The following is a 19,229-nucleotide window of genomic DNA, read 5'->3' on the forward strand; positions in this document are numbered from 1 at the left end:
AAAAAAAAACTTTCAAATATCACAGAGAATTTCTGCACTAACTATACCTCCATATTAATAAAACCTGTTGTTATCTGTGGCTTTTTAAAAACTTAACTGTATTATTGTAAAATATTCAAATAAAAAACCAACACTCCCACCTAGTGGATAAAGGAAAACATCTGGCTTAGATTACCGTAAGAAAGGAACTAGAACTATAATGAATTTAAAATAAGTTTATTCTGTTTGAACACCCTCAAAAGACCCCCTTGGGAAAAAGGAACCAACAAAATGGGACACTGCTCCCCTTACAGGAACGGGGGGGACACGCTGCTCCCCTACAGGAACGGGGGGGGGTAATAACACACTGTACAAAACCACCTCTGGAATCACGTGTAAATGTTACTCTGAATCTCATTTGTGGTCATCAATTTCTTCAGTATCTCTGTGCTCTGGGGAATATTCTAGAAGAAGAGGGGGGAAAAAAAGCTATTAACACAGGGAGATGGAGGATTCGGTCAGAAACAGCACACCCACTCCATCCCCCCCAGGCTCTGGACGCCCCCTGAGCAGAGGCTCCGTCCCTCTCCCAGGCACAGCCTAAGCGGCCTCGCCTCTCACCCCTCCCACCCCCGGCCTGGCGGCACCACAGTCGCCTGCGTCACCTCCCCACCCCCCCACCCCGGCTGGGGCCAGGGCGCTGACGCGGCCCTGCAGGCACTCAAGGGAACTCCCCGCGGCTGACGGACGGCCACCCTCAGATCAAGAAGCCTGAGCGACCTCCGGAAGCCATGTCCGCTCGGGAGCCCTCCGCAACTCAGTACGTTTGCAGGAAGAAATGAGAAGGTTCCAAGAAGTGTCTCGATTCCCCCTCGAAGAATACTCCTAACAGCCAAAGTCGACTGAAACTCTCCGTGACTGATGGCGGGGCTGCTGGAGCGAGCCCGGGTCCTTCCGGAGCGCCTGTGCGGCCCCCCGCAGGGACACAGCCCAGGGCCGCGCTCGCTGCCTGCGAACCCGGCCACCAGCCTGTGCTCTGAGGGCGCCCCCGCTACGGAACCCCCCACGACTCCCACTGAACTGAAATCCTGCTTCAGTTATATTCGGTTTACAGTTTTACCCCTAATAATTCATCGGACGGTGGGGGCGCCTCCCACAGGCCAGGTACCTGACGGGGGGTGGGGGGGTGGGGGGTACGAAATGGAGAAACGCGGCCCATTCCCACGGAGCTGGCCATTTAGCAAGCAACTAATGTAAGAAGGGCTAACCCCGACAGAACGTGCCAGAAAAGGTGTCTGAGGGCCAACGGCCATTCTAGAATATAGAATACAACAGGACTTGCACTGTGAACAGCGCTGTTGCAGCCTCTTCCCTGTGAGAGACAAGTCCTTACCCAGGGTCCATGCGGCGGCGGCAAGGCCCTCGGGGACAGGAGCGGGTCCCTAAACTACGTGCAAGCACAGGCAAACACGTCCCAGCGTGCACAACAGGCACCAAGAGCAGGGACGGGTGCATCTCGCCCTCGGGCCGCCAGCCCCACCCCATGCAAAATTAAGTGAATAAACGCTGATCACCCGCTCCGAGCTGTGCCCGGGATCGCCTTCTTAAACATTACAACCTTCCAAATGGATTAGTTACAGAAACTTCCCGAGCAGTGAAACCACCCTTCTACAGAGCCGCCTGGGATCTCCATCCACGCGCTGCCAGGACCCACCACGAGAAAGCGTGAACGCAAAGGTTCTCAGGTTACAGGAGCACATCTAAAAAAGGGTGACGGTCCCCCTCAAAGTGCCGGACTAAACAGCTTTACCCTGAGGAAAAGGGCCTCTGAGTGTTGCTCGGGTTTCACACGGGCACCAGACATTTACGTCTGTTACTAAGCCCGCCACAACTCAGCTATGAAGTCAACGAGTGAAAACCTCACCTTCACCAAACCTTTCAAGCTTCTGGAAGAAAGGACGGGCTTAAAAGCTCCAACTGTAATGAGGTCTAACTTCATCACATCAGTGTAGCACAAGTACAGGATCGCAGGGATTTTCCACACTTGGCAGTAACTCAGAACTATGAATCATACAAGGGGAAAAACCACTTCAGCCTCCTGCTCTGTGATTTTTACACTAAACACCTCTATATAAAAAAGGCTACTTTTAAAAACAGTTGTGTCTGTTGCCTCCCTTCATCAAAGTGTTTACTGCCATATTAAACCCCTTACAATGCACATATTCTTTTAAAGCCAATTTATTTTCCTAAGTAATTTCTTGAAATAGTTTATTTTGCATTTCCTGAAAATACTGAGACACATCTTAAGTAACTTCTAGATTAAAATTTTGCTGAATACAATAAATTAAAAGTAAATAATAAACATATAGTGCATAATGTAAAGTACTTGACAGTTTAGTAAACTTCACATTTAAGGGGAAAAACTTACTTATTAACAAACAACAATTATACAACTTATCAGCTACTGAAAAGTAACTGACAATCTCATTTTGATGTGATGTCAGAGTATAACTAACAACAGGAGTAAAAAATAAAATATTAACAATACTACTACGATTCAGTTTCTGGAAACTGCTATTTCGACAATTGAAACATACTTTACCAACTTTTCATGCCCCAACACTTTATGTCTAACACGAGCTTGCGTGATGAGTTATCACAGACCAAAAAGAAACAGAGCAACACTGAAGCCTAAGAGTTAAGAACTCCGAAGTTCTTAAGCTGCTCGCAAACGGTAACTGTGTGTCTAGAAAATGTTAAAACTCAAACCGAACACAACATCCAGCAACAACAGATATTAAAGATTAACAGCAGAACACTGGTATCAATCATCGTCAACACACTACCTTAAGAAGACTTCTAACAGCCAAATCACCAATAACCAATAAAGCAATAATCTATAATGTAAATATCACAAATTTCAACGCCACCTGCTGCAGGAAGATCATGTACAATGTTTGGTTGTTCCAACAGTGAACAGCATGGAGGCTCTTTGAAATTCTCTGTCTTTAGGGCTTTCAGGAAAGGAGAACGGAGGCTGCTGGTGGATTCTGAGGTTTTATAGTCAGTAACATGTCGACACGTGAGTACAGTCACTTGCATGTTCTTCCTTGGGCAAGAGCCAAAGACCTAGCAAAAGTGAGGTCAAGTTAAAAGGCATCTACAGTTTTGTTACGGAACAGAAACACAAGAATACCGCGCCTTGCAGAGGTGGACGCTTCCGCTGAAAAACAGAACACATGCTTCGCCGTCCCCTCACCCGGGCATGATCCTGATTCTGCCCGTTCTAGTTAGGTGACCTTTCCTACGTCACGTTCCTCATCTGTGAACTCCCACCACAGGGAGCTGCAGTCTGTAGTAAGTGGGAGTCGGGAACACACGTGGCCAGAGCAGCTGTGGGAAGAGCCTGTCACATGCCTACTAGATCTCGACTAACGCAGGTATTTCTTTTTTTTTTTTTAATTTGTTAAAAAAAAATTTTTTTTAATGTTTTGTTTATTTCTAGGAGAGAGAGAGAGAGAGACAGCGTGAGCAGGGGAGGGCCAGAGAGAGAGGGAGTCACAGACTGAAACAGGCTCCAGGCTCTGAGCTGGCAGTCAGCACAGAGCCCGATGCGGGGCTAGAACCCACGAACCGCGAGATCATGACCTAAGCGAAAGCCGGACGCTTAACCGACTAAGCCACCCAGGCGCCCCTAACGCAGGTATTTCTAAGCACAACTTTACTGGCGAGCCACCTTCAGACTAGAAGTACATCAGCAAAAGGAAGTGATCCCCTTTCTCGAACCCACGTCCCGATGTATTCTAAAACACTTATTTTAATGAAGATGTTTCTAAGCTGCAAGTTGTATGCATGATAGTGCTGTATGAGTGCAAACGATCCTTAAGTTCACTTTTTATTTCTATTGTAGGCAACTTTTAATCATTTTAGACCTTTAATTCCTAACTTTGTATTTCATGAATTTCCAAGGACCCTTCCAGCTTTTAAAATCTATGGTGATATAAACAAAAAAAAGCAGCTGTGTTTTAAATTTAAAAAGTAGACTTTAGGCAACTCCACTTTATTAGAAAATATTTTATGAAAAGAAGTAAGTGGCTATTCCAAATGATAACAACAGAACGAAAGATTCCACATGCCATGAAGGATTTTAAGCCTAATTTCACCATATCACAGTTTTGCAAATAAACACAAAACAGTTAACACAATATACATCCGTCAACAGGTACATGCCATTTAAGATACATTACTGGGGCGCCAGGGGGGCTTGGTCGGTTGAGCTCCTGACTGGCTCAGGTCATCAACTCATGGTTTATGAGTTCAAAACCCACGTAAGGCTCTGTGCTGACAGCTCGGAGCCTGGAGCTGCTTCTGATTATGTCTCCCTCTCTCTCTGCCCCTCCCTTGCTCACACGTGGTCTCTCTCAAAAATAAACTTAAAAATTTTTTAATAAAAAAGAAATACAACATTACTCACGAGGCCTACTTTATCGTCCTCCCCGTAATACCTACAGTCTGAACCCACACGTGACCACTGTTAGGCTGTGCGATTACCAGCATTTTGTGGCTGACATGAAGCAAACAGCAGGGAGACCCGGAGCATGTCCCAAAGGAAAAAAATCTGACTAAAAAGGTTTTTAAGTCTGGAAGGGAAAAGGTGCTCCACGGCACAAAAATAACAAAATATTTCTGAACTAACAGTCATCCTACTTAAATTAAAAAACACAAGTTAACACAGCAGTTTCCTACCCTTCTGAGATCTGAGGAAAGCCATGGACTTTCTCCCTAGAAAAATACATATTGGTGCAAAACACAGTATCATGTACAGGATCATGGGAAGGGTCACATACCTTTTTAAATTATTCCTCGGTTAATAAAATGTATTTAATAACTTTTAATAAATGTTTCTAAGTTCCCAATCTGGTTTAGGACAGATGTACGCCAAATTTCTTATTTCTAATGAATTCTACAACCTATACAAAAATATACCTAAAATTTAAGCTGAAATGTTGCTAAGATATATATGAGACCTACTTCACTTAAAAATAATATGCAACTGGGGCACCTGGGTAGCTTAGTTGGTTAAGCATCTAACTCTTGGTTTTGGCTCAGGTCATGATCTCAGTTTGTGGGTTCGAGCCCCACCCTGGGCTCTGTGCTGACAATGCACAGCCTGGTTGGGATTCTATCTCTCTGCCCTCTCCTCTCTCTCAAAAATAAATACATTAATTAAAATAATAATATGTAATAATATGCAATATGGCAATAATATTATGCCAAAATTATGATTATTCTCTAACACTTCTAAATTCTTCTGTGCTGTCAGCACGAAGCCCAACGCGGGGCTCGAACCCACAAACCCTGAGATCATGACCTGAGCCGAAGTCCAACACTTAAATGACTAAGCCACCCAGGCGCCCCTGAAAAATACGTTTTACTGGGCACATACTACATGCACAATTTTCCCACAAAATGAAGCCTCAAATAATTCATACTATCACTAAGGAAAATGGATGCAATATTCTGGAATTTGGAGCAAGCAGCAGCGGGGTGCCAACCCCCCGAATCCAGCTCACACCCATTTCCTGCCTCGCAGCCCCGAGCATCTCCAACCAACACCACTGTCAGCACTGCTGTTTTCTGCCCTGGCCCTGGCCCTGTTCTGTTGCCTGTGAGTAGCCTGTCTGTCTTTCAAACATCACAATATGGTGGATGGGAAGAAGCCAACTGGTTTACGCTTCTGTGACCTACGATCTTTAGCACATTGCTGATCACATTTGTTAAATGAGTTTTTATTCTTCAAATTCTGTAATAAATTGCTACAATATCTTTTGCCAAAAAAAAAAAAAATAGTAACAACAACAACAGAGACCTCTCCGGTTTCAGGGTACAGATACCGAACCCTTAAAAGGCGTCCATCCTCAGTGTGACCACGGCCAGCCTCCACTTCTCTTACCTTTTCCAGCCACTGATACTGCTGGTCTTCAGCCACATAGCAGCTGCACTGACAGAGCAAGACCTGGAAAATCACATTCCAAGGGTTTTGTCAGGTCAAATGGGTTTTACACACACACAAAATATCATCATTTACATGCTCGCTTGAATCATAATATAATCTTTAAATAACACGTGTCTTTCTGCACTGCTATTGGTTTATTCATTTATCTTTAAAATTTAAGAATCAAGCCACTACTGGCAGTTAACACGAGAATAAAGTACACAGTGACAGAGTGACCACAAGAGTTTGCACAGGACACCCTGAAGATACTACCAGTAAATGCTACCAGAATGTTCCTTATAACACAGGAATGATACCAGTCCTGCTGCCTTCTGGGGGGTGTCACACGCTGCGAAGACCAAACGCAAAATAAATGTAAACACTGTAAAACGTAAGCATGATACAAACCCTAGGTGCTATCAAAGGGAATGGCGGCCCAACAGCACCCCAGCCCAAAGACCATTCTAGAACAGTCCCGATGCCCGTGAGGATGGTATTGTTTTAGAAACCAAGTTCCAAACCCTATGAGCAAAGTGAAATAATTTGTAATGACCCCATGCCATAAAATGATGGATTCTTGATTATTAATACTCATGAAATGATATTATCCACAGAACTCAACATCTTCTATGAAAATATGGCCAGAGGGGCACCTGGGTGGCTTAGTCGGTTAAGTGTCTGACTTTGGCTCAGGTCATGATCTCACAGTTCATGGGTTCAAGCCCTTCGTCGGGCTCTGTGCTAACAGCTCAGAGCCTGGAGCCTGTTTCAGATTCTGTGTCTCCCTCTCTCTCTGACTCTCCTCTGCTCATGCTATGTCTCTTTTTTCTTAAAAAAAAAAAGAAAATATGGCCAGAAATGCTAACACTTAATTACCCAAGGGAAGCACAGGAGGGAAAAACAGTGTCCAGGGACAGAGGAAAAGACAAATACTGGATATATAATTAACTACACATGCAGGCTCTGCATAATCAGGAGAGATCTATGTAATACATGGTTCGACCAGATGAGGGGAGAGAAATTTCTCCTAGTTGACCTTCACAATCTGTTCTGAAGCGAAATCTTTCCAACTAAAGACCAACTCGAAAACATGCTTAGTTTCATTATTTCCTACAAAAATGCTAGATGTGCATAAAAATCCTCATGTAAACTTAAATAACTCTGGATTACATGTTTTAAAAAAAACCGTAATACAAAATCAAACTTTATATTTTAAAAGGCTAACATGTAGCCCTTTCCTTTTGAAATACCCCACATTACAATATTATGGAATTAGTGACTTCTTCCATTGTTTGGACCCCCGTCCCAGCCCTTGTTCAAGGGTTCAAGTGTTTGGCACCTGTGGAATGGTACTGTGCGACACACGTCACCTGCCTGGCCGTCTCATAGGCCTGACTCCTCTTTCAAACGGCCCCCTGTGCCGTGCCCTCTGAATGCACCCAAGATTGGGCTGAGAATGCGTAGGACACCAGGGAATTCCTCAGCATCAGCCACAGAATGACTTTTAGGACTTGACAAAGCAGGCCAGGGTGGAAGCTTGATGCCCAGAGAACCGGGCTGAGAACGCATGCAGTTTCCATGTGTTCAGCAAGTGTTAACCCAACTTCCAGCACGCACCAGGCATCTGCTGAACACCGGGTCCACAGCAACAAAGGACAACCCCCTGCTTTCTCAGAGTAGACACCGTTTTGCACACTTAGAGTTGGCCGCTCAAAGAATTTTTGGAATGAGCGCAAAGTCTGAATGTCTACCGTTGATGGTTTTTTCCTAACAAACCATCAACACACTGGATCCGTCATGTTGACACTCTGTAAACAAATGCCTCAGCCCAACAGGAGATGTGAAGGAACAGGAAATTCACTCAGACACCACATAAATGATGGTAAGTAACTACTTCGGTAGCATGCAAGTCAGGTCCCACATACCGAGGGATTCGATTTTAGATGATAAAACACACAAAAGGCGTCTGCCGGGTTGAGATGCACAGTGTCTGTCGTTCTGCACCATTCGTTCCAGAGTTTGGCACAACCGACTTCTTCCCAGACGCCTGAATTCATAACAAATGACGACAAAAATGCTGTGAAAAGCAATTCACACCTGAGTTACTGCTTGGCTCTGCATTTTCTCCAGTAAAACACAGTTTCAAGTTACCCTGGAATTCTAGAACTCCAAGAGCCATTAAGACCACTGACCTTACACCACCCTCTTGCAGGAAAGTAAACCGAGGCCTCGGAAAGTTAAAGGCTACCGCCCGAACACAGACGGTACTAGAGGCAGGAACTGAGGACACAGGTGTGCTGTCCAGCTTCACCGCACACTCACAATGTACCACTTGCGGGACAATTTTAGGCCAGGAGCACTTTACATAAATGAGTCCATAGTTATTTCTCACGTACTTACCGATGTCCTCCAGGCACTGGGGCTACCTTATAGGGCAAGGGCTCCACTTCACTGGAGACCCCAACGCTCTCTCACCACAGCCTGTGAAATGGCTAAAATCACACAGGCATGGGCACACCGTTGTGGCTGAACTCTGCTCTGAGCTAACATTAACCTATCAGATGCAGTCATCTGTGTACAGACCTGCACACTCGAGTGCTCAAAAGTGTAGGCGACTGAACGCTCAGAACTGTTAGTGATCACCACTGTTATTTCTAGAGCTCTCATCCGTACTGTCAAGAGCCTGTTAATTCAGGGGCACCTGGGTGGCTCAGTCAGTTAAGCGTCCGACATCGGCTCAGGTCATGATCTCATAGTTCGTGGTTTCAAGCTCCGCATCGGGCTCTGTGCTGACAGCTCAGAGCCTAGAGCCTGATATGGATTCTGTGTCTCCCTCTCTCTCTGACCTTCCCCTGCTCACGCTGTCTCTCTCTCTCTCAGAAATAAATAAAACATTAAAAAAAAAAAAGAGTCTGTTAATTCAAAAACTATGAAGAACCACTGCTACGAGGGGCCACATACATGTGCCACCTCTGTCCCTACATGTTGGCCCAAAACAGGCCCAGGAGTCTAAAGAAATGTGGATACCTATACATACTGTAAACCTAGTTCCCGGAACTTACAACCTCCTGAAGCTAAGCACACTTCCTTTAAGTCTTACTTGTTAAGTTTATCAGAAAGAAGGTGTCACAGGAGCAGGCAGCGATTTTACTCAGATGCAAAGTTACTCTGCTATGCCTTTTTCTAGAAAGGTAACAGACACTTGAAATCTTTAATGATGGAAAGATGAAATAAGTAACTTTGGATTTTGTTCTTTAAACAAAACGTCCAGTCCAGCGCATTTCCACTCACCTACTGCATTATTTCCTATAGCAATTATGAACTTGGAGCAAGGATATTTTTCCAGCAGAGAAACTTCCAAAGATGTTTTTGTTTGTCTTCGAAAGAGCCGCACCTCCCTAACACAAGAAACAAAAGACACAACTAAAGCAACTTAAATGTACTTCGTACCGTATACAGATACGGTATACGGATACCGTATACCGCAAAAATGTTTTCTAATAGGTAACATGCAAACTGTAATTTCATAAAGAATGTAATTACGATCTAAAGGAAACAACAGATTGGGGCAACAATAACTAACAGATTAAACCACCTGACGCAAAAGTCATGCAGAAGTCTACAACGAAGATGAGGCTGGGTGCCTGACCCAGTGATCAATCAATCGATCTTCGCATCCCTACAATGGGACAACTGGGTCACAGGGCCAATAAGAAACAGCAAGCACCACCTTCGAAGCATTCTTGCCAGCAAAATATTGAAGGTGCATCTGACCACGCCTCTAAAAAGAACATCCATCTGCAGGAGATGCAGGTAATGGACACACAGACAAATCCAGAGTGTGGGACACCCTCCAGGACAAGACTCCCAGCAGCGGTGACCAGGGGCTGCTCTTGTGATGGGGAGCACAAGAGGCAGAAAGTCTAACGGTAACGTGCGGCCCTCGTCAGGATTCTGACTTGCACAAACTCACTGTGAATCGTCATGTTTGAGACTACTAAATAAATGTGACCATGCACTACTAAATGGCATCAGAAATCATTAAGTTTTTGGGGTTATAACAGCACACGCAAGAAAATGCCTATACCGTGTGCGGTGCGTTCTGAAAAAGGTCGAGGTGGAAGGCTATGGCCAGTCGGGGTGGTGGGAGACAGATGCGGCAGAACCTTCATTAACTGCTGAATTTACACGGCTGGGTAGGGGTGAAGGGTCATTTTACTACTTTTCTCCAATCTCTGTGTGCTGGAAATAATTCTGCTTTTAAAGAGACACGGCATCCACCTGCTCCCGATACCGACGCTAACGGGAGTGCGGCGGAGGATGAAAGTCCACGAACCAAACGCACGATGACCACGGGGCCCGGGGACACGTCCCGAGGGCACAGGGAAGCCCCGGGTCCACGCCGAGGCAGGGCCCAACGAGGCCGCGGCAGGCCGGCGCGAGCCCGCCCCAGCCGGGCCCCGGGGTGGTGCTGCCGGCCGCGCCCAGAGCCCCGCGGCACCCCGGGCGGGTGGCGCCGGGCGAGCCCCGGGCAGAGCGGGGCCGCCGACCGGTCGCAAGCCCCGGGGTCCTGCGCCCGGGTGCTCACCTCTTCCGCGCCAGCTGCCGCCGGACCTCCCTGTCCTCGGCCGTCCCCCTCCCCTCGTCCTCCTCTTCCTCCTGGTCTTCCGTCCCGGCTCGGCACGGCGCCTTCACCACCTCCCCGAAGAACGTGGCCGCCATACCCTCCCCGCCGCCCTCCCAGCCTAACCGCGGCGCAGCAGCATAGCGCATGCGCGCCCGCGCCGCCACGCCCACCGCGCCGCCGCCACGCCCCTGACTCCGCCCCCACGCCACGCCCCCGCGCACGCGCGCCGGGCGCCCGCGGCCGCCCCAGTCCCGAGCGTCTCCTCCCGCAGCGTGAGTCCGCAGGGGCACCGAGAGGCCGGCTGACTGGGGGCTAGAGAGGCCAGCCGGCTGTCGCGGGGGAGGGGACGCGGCCCGCGGCGTAGGGCCTGAGCCGGTGACCGCGGGGGCGAGGTGGGGGGGCGGGAAGAAACACCAGCGCTTCGTGGTGGTAGAAAATGCGACTTTTACTCTGGCGATAAGAATTCACACTTCAAAAGCGGATGATTGTCAAGCTGATCGAAAAGACTTTATGAGAATGCAAAAATAGTTACTTTTTTTTTTTTTTTTTTTAAACGTGGCCATCTCTAATACAAAATGTAGTTTCGCCTTAAGTTGCCTTTCACGCATAAGCGGAGTATTGCAGTTGCTTTCGAGACGCTGCCCTTCCCGGGGCGCGGCTGCAGGAGGCGAGCGCCGCACGCCGTCGCCGGCCGTCGTCGCGCGGCACACACGCGGCGCTGTCACGTTTGGGGGACGCCGCCGGGAAGTACCGAGTTGGGTACCGGCCTGGGGTCCGGCGGAACCTCCGGAGGCGATCTCGGGAAGCTGCTCGAAATACCTCGTCTGGAGACGTGGAGAAGAAATGCGATCGACAGAAACATCTACGTGGAGTCGGTGTTGGCGGTTTTGCACATTCCAGCAAAATAAATGTTTGGGTGTGGAAGCAGCGTGTGGACCTTTCGGTATAAAGATTGTGCCCCAAGTGCGATCCCGTTAGGAGCCTGGGAGAGTGTGGATGCTTACGGAGCAAGGTCACCAGGGTGGTGTTTCTGAACTGCGTTTATACTCGTGGGCCGTTTTCTAGGAGCGGATTGCACGATAAAAAGGATGTTTGGGTATCACTTTGTCTTCATCCTTTTTTTCCAGTAAAGGAAATTGCCATTTTTACCAGTAACATTTTAAGCTCGATTTGCTTTCACAATTACATTATGAAGAAATCATTTCTAGAAAGCGGATTAAAATTACGAGTAGGGTCATAATACATTCGGCCATGGTTTAAATTCTGCGTACATTTCAGAAAAGTTTTACAATAATGTTAAGTTTTAAACAAAGGCTTATTTCATGCAGTTAACAATAAATTTAGGCCAAGCACTTTTTAAAAAGGCAAATATATGTTCAATTTAAATACTAATTCAGCAAAAGAGATTCCGTTTTGAAAGAAGGCTGCTGGGACACCTTCTCAAGTACTGACGGAAATTAACCCATCACAGAACATTGTGAATTCAAAACAAATTCTTTGATTACACTGAAGTTGTCAAGAAATTTTGCATAAAATAGTCTTAACTGAGACTTAAAATGTTTTCATTTTATGGTATTTGTTTAGGATATAACATCCCCAATAAGAAATTTCTATGAAATTAAGGGTAAATACGGGAGCGGAAATAGATTTAAACAGTTCATTAGCAATCAAAAATCAAACCCCATGCACCTAAAAATATTAGCAGTTTATTAGGAATTCTTCCCTTTCTCACCTGTACTAGGAACAAGATACTGGCATCAATATTTCAGATGAAAGTACACTATAAACAGAGAGCAAAGGACACAAACTCTGTAGGTTAGAAATATTCTGGCTTATGCTAAGAGAGAGGAAAAAAACGACAAAAAGCCTTTTCTTAAGCAGACATGCAACCACAAACAAATTTCTCAAGTAATCTAGACACTTGGGTCTGTCTGTATAACCAAAATATATGCATTACATTAGTCTTTTAATGAAGAAGGTATAGGAACCCAAAGGTTTCTGTATTTCACTTTTTCAGATTTACACATGCAAATCATATATTAATATTCACAGGTATTTTTAAATGGGAAAACAACTTGCTTCTAACAATTCGCTTTTCCAAAAGCATGTTACTATGTTAAGATTTAACAGTGCGTTCATTTAATCTGGCGATCTTAATTTCAACAAATACCTATTAAAAACAAATTAAACCTCATCGCAAAGAAACTCTTTATAGTATCAAGATCAGATTTTCTAATCCTAGCAAAGGCCACAGTGAAATAGCCCACACATGCTGCCATTAAAGTTTGTTGTGATGAAACAAACTAATTTGCTCTAAGTGTTCATAAAATACTGATTTTTAAGGTGCTGTAAAGAAACGTAAGAGGATGTCACTATCATCCAAAAATATGACTGTTTTGATCTTCATCTAGACCTTTTATTTTCTGATTAAAACTAAGACCTCGCCTCATAATAAGGTACATTTTGGCATCGCGGTAAATGCTGTTATGTGAAAGGGAAAATGAAGAAAGGAACTTGTGATAGTCACATTCATAGCCTTCATAGAAAAATAGATATTCCCTGAATTAGTCATGTCAAATGGTCGCCATTCAGTACGAATTCCAAGATTATAAACAAAATAACCCGTTAATGGGTTTTTGCTAATGGCCCGTTTCCAACACTCCACTTGAGAACTCGATTATGAACATCCCCATCATTGAATCCCCAGGTCCTTCCCGTTTAAACGGTTTTAGACTTTTGAGGTTGTGAATTGTAGAGACTGGATCTTACCTATAAGGTATTTGGTTCACTCAAAACTCAAACTGGCTCAATGGCACTTCCTCTTGAAACGAGCATAATTTTTTTCCCTCTTACTTTAATAATGACACCATGGCCATGGTGGTCTTAATTTCTATTCTCTAATGCAGAACCCTTAAAATTAGCATCCGGTTGCAATTTTGACTCCCCCCCTGCCACCCCGGCCCTGAAGTTTCTGCTACAGACCCTGTACACCTCCCATTAGGTTCCTTTAGGGAATCGAGAGATTTCAAGACACTTATCTTACTGACCGGCCATTTGTCTTTCCTTTCCACCTCTGCACTACCCGCTTCACAATCTATCACCCACCCGGCCACCCCCAGATTCTCTGTAGTGTGCATCTGTACAAAGGCCCACTGCAAGGGTGGCTTCCTCCCACTTTGATCCCCTGGAGTATGGCTTTTAGAAACTTCCTCAAAAAGTGCCAACGAGGGATTAACTTTAGAACTAGGAGCAGAACGCAACTGCCCATTTACTTGAGGCCCCTGACTGTATCCAAATTTGAACCACTTGGACATTTTCCTAGTCCTTATATTGCTTTTTCTCTCCAGGATCCGAACCGCCTTGAGAAAAGTGTTTTGCTATTAATATCTTCTAGCTCTTTTCACTTTCAGACTTTACGGTTGTATCCTCCTCTTTATAAATGTTTGGTATTTGTTCCTTGGCCACAGCAGAAGCACTTCGATGGGGCACTTTGCTGCTGCTCTTCCTAATCCAGACATTTTTCTGGTCCTGAAACTGTTTAGATTACTCCTATTTTTATGCTATTTGCAGCTACAGTAACATCTGCGGGGAACTTTCTCAAGTACCATTTCTGCTTTCAAACTCTCACTAGGCATGTGCGCTGCATCCTTCTGATTATGCACACGTTATTTTTGTATTGGGTTCTCGGTCTCTAGGAACAGAGTCTGAAGAACGAGTGAAAGTTCACATGAACGCAAATTCTTATAACACAAGACTGTACTGCTGCTTACACGTTCCTCAATAACACACCCCCACAACAGTAAGTCTTAAAACCACTCACATTGCTAAACAAGTAAAAAAAAAAAAGTGATTATCCTCGGTGATAGCACTCCCTCCGCCTCATATCTACAAAAGGAAGCCTTGGGCAGTATGCCACCGGGCATCCTCTCCAATCTGGACAGAGAACACTTAAAACAGCAGCAGACTTGTGAGAAGGTACCTTCAGCATCATAAAGGACTGAATTTTTGGTATCGTTTCTAATAGTCCATGTTGAGCTAGTTTAGGATATTCAGTAAGAGTTTTGATAATAATTTTCCTGGAATCTAAATGAGAAGCAATGCCATCATGGCTACGACGATGCCGGGTATCAGCTCTGTTTCAAGACAGTCCCGAAAGTGTTCATTCTAACACCTTTAGTCAAAAAAAAAGCATTAACCAGCAGATAAAAAAGGAATTGCCTATTCATTTTAAAGATTTTTAAAAATGTTTTATTTCTGAAAGAGAGACAGCATGAGCAGGGGAGGGTCAGAGAGACTCATTTTAGAGAACTAAAAGATGGCGGTAATCCTAGATCCATTGTTTCAACTATTTGACCACGTTATAGAACTGCAATTCTTAACTCCTGGTTGCATTTGTTACTCAGATATTTTCTGAGCGAGGGAGAGGATCAGGCTATTCCAAAACAGACTAATTGTACACCTAGAACAATGGGTACGAGGACACATTCTAGAAATAGAACCCAGTCACAGGGCAAGGAAAGCTGCCTTTGAGGAGCTGTTAAGTAGCTGAGAGCTAGAAACTAGGGGGCAGTGAGGGGGGGCCCACCAGCCTAAAGGCAAGACAAAAAGCCATGGAGAAGCAACATTCCCAATGTGGCTTGGGACCCACCCCAGTGGTACGAGGAGCCACGTGGTGGTGTGGCCACTACTCCACTTTCATCAGCTTAGGTGGGCTCAAGTCCTTTTTATTTCTGCCAGGGTCCCAGAGCCGGATTTTCACTTTTCAAATCCGGGCATAAGTAATGCACTTCCAGGACAGAAGGACAGACATTCTCCGCTTTTTGAAAGTTCACATTATGCCACCTCACTTTTACAAAAGACTTGCCTGGTTTCGCTAGCCAAAAGAAATAAAAAAGGACTTTGGCTTTTATTTAAAAAAATAAATAAAATAGAAAAAGGCGAAAAGCACAAACAGCATCCGGTGTTGGTTTTGCAAGTGAGGCTTCACGGGGGGCACAGGCCCACCAAGGCCCTTCCCCCGCTGCCAGAGCTCTTGAACTGAGCACCGGGGCCTGACCCCCACTGACTCCGTGCATCTGTTAGGGTGTCCTAAGGTATCAGAGAAGTCTGGCAGGTGATTTTGTAGGGTCTGCATACACTCCCAATTTTTTTCCATCAAAGTTAATGGTAGTTGCGTCTCTGCTTTTACGCCATGTGGGCTTACGAAAGGTTCACAGGAGCGCCGAGGGCGGGTGAAACCTGTATGTCTTGATCAAAACGCACCTCAAGGTCATCAGCCCCTGGATGCTAGGCCTCATCCATAGCCCATCAGGCCTTGCGGCCATTAAAAGTCCAACTACCTAAAAGGTAGTTTGAAAAGGCACACGAGTCCTGCTGAGGGGTGAGTTTCAGGGCTGCACCTCAAGTTTCCAGACACTCAGCAGCTGGCCGGACAGGCTATAGCTCACTCAACACCCACCCCTGACGTCTGCATGCTCTCCGGCTGGATCCCTTTCACTAGGAAGCCCGAGAAAATAAGGGCTCGGTTCATTTTGTCGGCCATCAAGTAATGCTATCATCCTATCGCCGTGAACTACCTCCTGCCAACCTTCCTAGCCTTCCCCCTTCATGAACGGTGAGGTCTGCCCTTCCGTCACCAAGGGCAAATGAGGTGAAAACAGGCTTCTGTTGACAGACATGTTCATTAATAGAGAGTTTAGGAAAAGCCTTCTGCTCTCGAAAGCCCTTCAGATTCTACACCTAAGTCTGTGACGCTCATTTCAAAGATGCGCTTGTGCTGTCTCCTAGACCCGGGACAGGGTTCCCCCAGAGCAGGGGAGGAACTGCTGTCCTAAAAGCAACCCTCCGACCCCCTCCCCGACAAATGTAGCAGGCCCTTTTGCCAACTAGGTGCAGTATGTGTGTTTCCAGTGAAATCCTATTTCTAAAGGTAATACGTTTTGTTCAATGTTAAGTCACCAGGCATCGCAAAAACAGCACTTGAACTGGCTGAGCTCCTGCCCTCAGCCCGCTGGGCAGCACCGCCTCCCCTGCTGGCAGGCTCTGGGCCGTTGCTGGCACAAGAAGCTGAGAGTGAGGGCGGGCGCAGCCTCAAGGTTTTAACTCGGAAGGGCCTCTTCTCGGGAATGCTTCAGTTACGAACTATGGTCTGTGCAAAGCAGCTGTAGATCTAAAGTGAACCTTCACCGCATTACATCCATGTTAGGCAAATACTAGCATGTAAATTAACATGCTACAACGGACAGATGACGTTTTTCTAGTATGTAACAAACCTGAGGTGAAATCCGACTTACAGGGGGCTGATGACACACACCACTCAACCACATACATCCATTTGCGCGTTGAAACATTAAAAGTAGACAACCGGTTCATTCCCAGCGACACAAAGGCGACAGTACAGATAAAATCCTATGGCAACTAAGCATTTCTTTGGGATCAAAGGACTTCAGTTGCAGCAATGAATTCCTTTGTGATGCACTGATGGCAGCACCTGCGTTGACAGTTTAGGAACCTAGTAAAACACTAACACGAACTCGTTTTAATACATGCTTATTTGTAATCCAAATTAAGGGAAAATAGTTATGAAATCCAAGTTTCTATAGAAGAAACTCTAATTAGGCTTTTAAAAGTACTTTAAGAGAATCTGAACTTGCAGTAAGTGCAGCCAGAGGGGGGAGAACAGAAGAGTCCATACGGCCGCTCCGGCTTGATGGAGCTGTAGCTCTAGTCTCCACCTCAAGTGGAAATCTCACAGGGTAAATATAAAAGTAATCTAAGCCAGAAGAGTGACCGTGTGGGAATTTTTTAAAAAATAATACGTTAAGTCAGGATTAATTTTATTAGTGAGAACTTGGTAAATTATAAAGTGCTTCATTCTTGAGAAAACTACAGTTTTTAGAAATACATCCAGGATAATTCAGGGTTAGAGAGAAGTCCAAATTAAAATTTTGGGAGGCTACTGCTCTAACAATACGTACTGGACAGTGTCACTTAATACTAACCAGTCAATTCAATCCCCCAAGTCTACGGTCCCAGATGGCCTCGGGGAGTCTCGTGCCCTGGGGCAGTGAAGGCCTGAGGCATTGTTGCTTTCCTATAACCGACTCCCAATTTGGGGACGGCAAAAACCTCATTTGTAGAATAAAAACGTGCATGCGTAGCTGCACTCCATCAGTTTGCTGGGTGACCACTTTCAATCCTACCTCCCAGATCATTGTGTGTTGTAGGGCGCTCAGAGGCCAACAGCAACTTGGATGCAGACATCAGTTTTGACTCAAAGCAAGTATCTCTAGCTTTTGTACTTCAAGGACTAATCATATTCCAGTTAGGATACTTAATACAAAATTGTTTTCCTAAATCCAGAATAAACTTCACAGCACTGCTACAGACGCATGAAAAATTTTAATCTCATCACATTTTAACTGGAGCATTAAAAACAAGTCTGAGAATGGGAAAAGACAAAAGCATGTCGGAATCAAAATGAAAACGCACTAGCCTATTTTACATACATTTTAAGTACTGATGCCATTGGTTGCGGTGATTGGTGATCAACCCACAGAGAGGAAACCTTTTAGTTGCAAATCACAACCACCTTAACAGAGTCAGTCTGAGATGCCCTTTTTTCATCGTCTGCTCTTCAGTGATAAGCAATGAAATGATCAAGACTCAGGAAACAGCCAGCTTTCGTCACTGATATTCATCCCTCCAAAAGCTTACGTTTCCAAAAAGACCCCGAACACTGGAAAGCCTCTGTAGAGGATTATCTGTAGACACCAACGTGGTCCCTGTAACTCCCCGAGCTGAACACTGCCATCTTCTGGGTGAGTTGGTAACACTGAGAAGTCAGCTTCTACAGTGTGGCCACATCAAGTCCAAGGCTTGTCAGAAATAATTCTGTAATCAAGAGTTGTTCTGGGGCACCTGGGTGGTTCAGTCAGTTAAGCGTCCGACTTCGGCTCAGGTCATGATCTTGCTGTTAGTGGGTTCCCTGTGTCGGGCTCTGTGCTGACAGCTAGCTCAGAGCCTAGAGCCTGTTTCAGATTCTGTGTCTTCCTCTCTGACCCTCCCCTGCTTATGCTCTCTCTCTCAGAAATAAATAAAACATTAAAAACAAATTTTTTTTTTTTTTAAAGAGTTGTTCTTCGCTAGCTTGGTCACTTTTATGATTGAAGAGATGAACTTCAGTTCATCCGTTAAGTCCCTGGCACTCTGTGATAGGCACCAGGGAACTTGGTTTTGTTCAGCACCTACAACTCTCTCTCATCCTAGCAAACAGTTAACTGGTTAACAGTCATTCTTATGATTCTCAAAGACTTGTGATGGATACTGCAGTTTTTCCTAAAAATCTGAGAAAAGTTCTATCAAGTTATGAACTCAGTGATCCTATATCTACCTGTTTAATGAACTTTTTAAGAGAGCTCTCAGAGCACTTCAAACTCTTCGACAGGATAAGGTATCAAATATAAACACTGGTTTTCGTTCTACTTTCTTTCTTCACTGACGAGAAGTAGTGGGGCACAGTCCCAGGCCAACCCCCTTTAAAGCCCATCTCTGGCATCCCTTCCTTCCCTCTGGCCCATCCCACAGGCCATCCCCCACCCCCACCCCCTGCCTGAGGAAGAAATCACA

At 45.4% G+C, this 19,229-nt stretch overlaps 1 protein-coding gene across 1 annotated transcript; it reads right to left on the reverse strand.

The window, feature by feature from the left end:
• Nucleotides 1-200: 200 nt before the first annotated feature.
• PSMG1 (proteasome assembly chaperone 1) lies at nucleotides 201-10,718 on the reverse strand. The gene is made up of 7 exons (XM_039229789.1): nucleotides 10,563-10,718; nucleotides 9,266-9,372; nucleotides 7,900-8,051; nucleotides 5,933-5,995; nucleotides 2,910-3,108; nucleotides 1,904-2,040; nucleotides 201-443 (listed from the first exon to the last, which is right to left on the reverse strand). The coding sequence occupies exons 1-7, from the start codon at nucleotides 10,694-10,696 to the stop codon at nucleotides 369-371; spliced, it is 867 nt and encodes a 288-aa protein (XP_039085720.1). The 5' UTR covers nucleotides 10,697-10,718; the 3' UTR covers nucleotides 201-368.
• Between the last annotated feature and the right edge of the window lie 8,511 nt (nucleotides 10,719-19,229).

The sequence above is a fragment of the Hyaena hyaena genome, unplaced genomic scaffold, assembly GCF_003009895.1.
Source record: "Hyaena hyaena isolate Hyena2069 unplaced genomic scaffold, ASM300989v1 scaffold_2, whole genome shotgun sequence".
In the NCBI taxonomy this organism is placed as follows: Eukaryota; Metazoa; Chordata; class Mammalia; order Carnivora; family Hyaenidae; genus Hyaena; species Hyaena hyaena.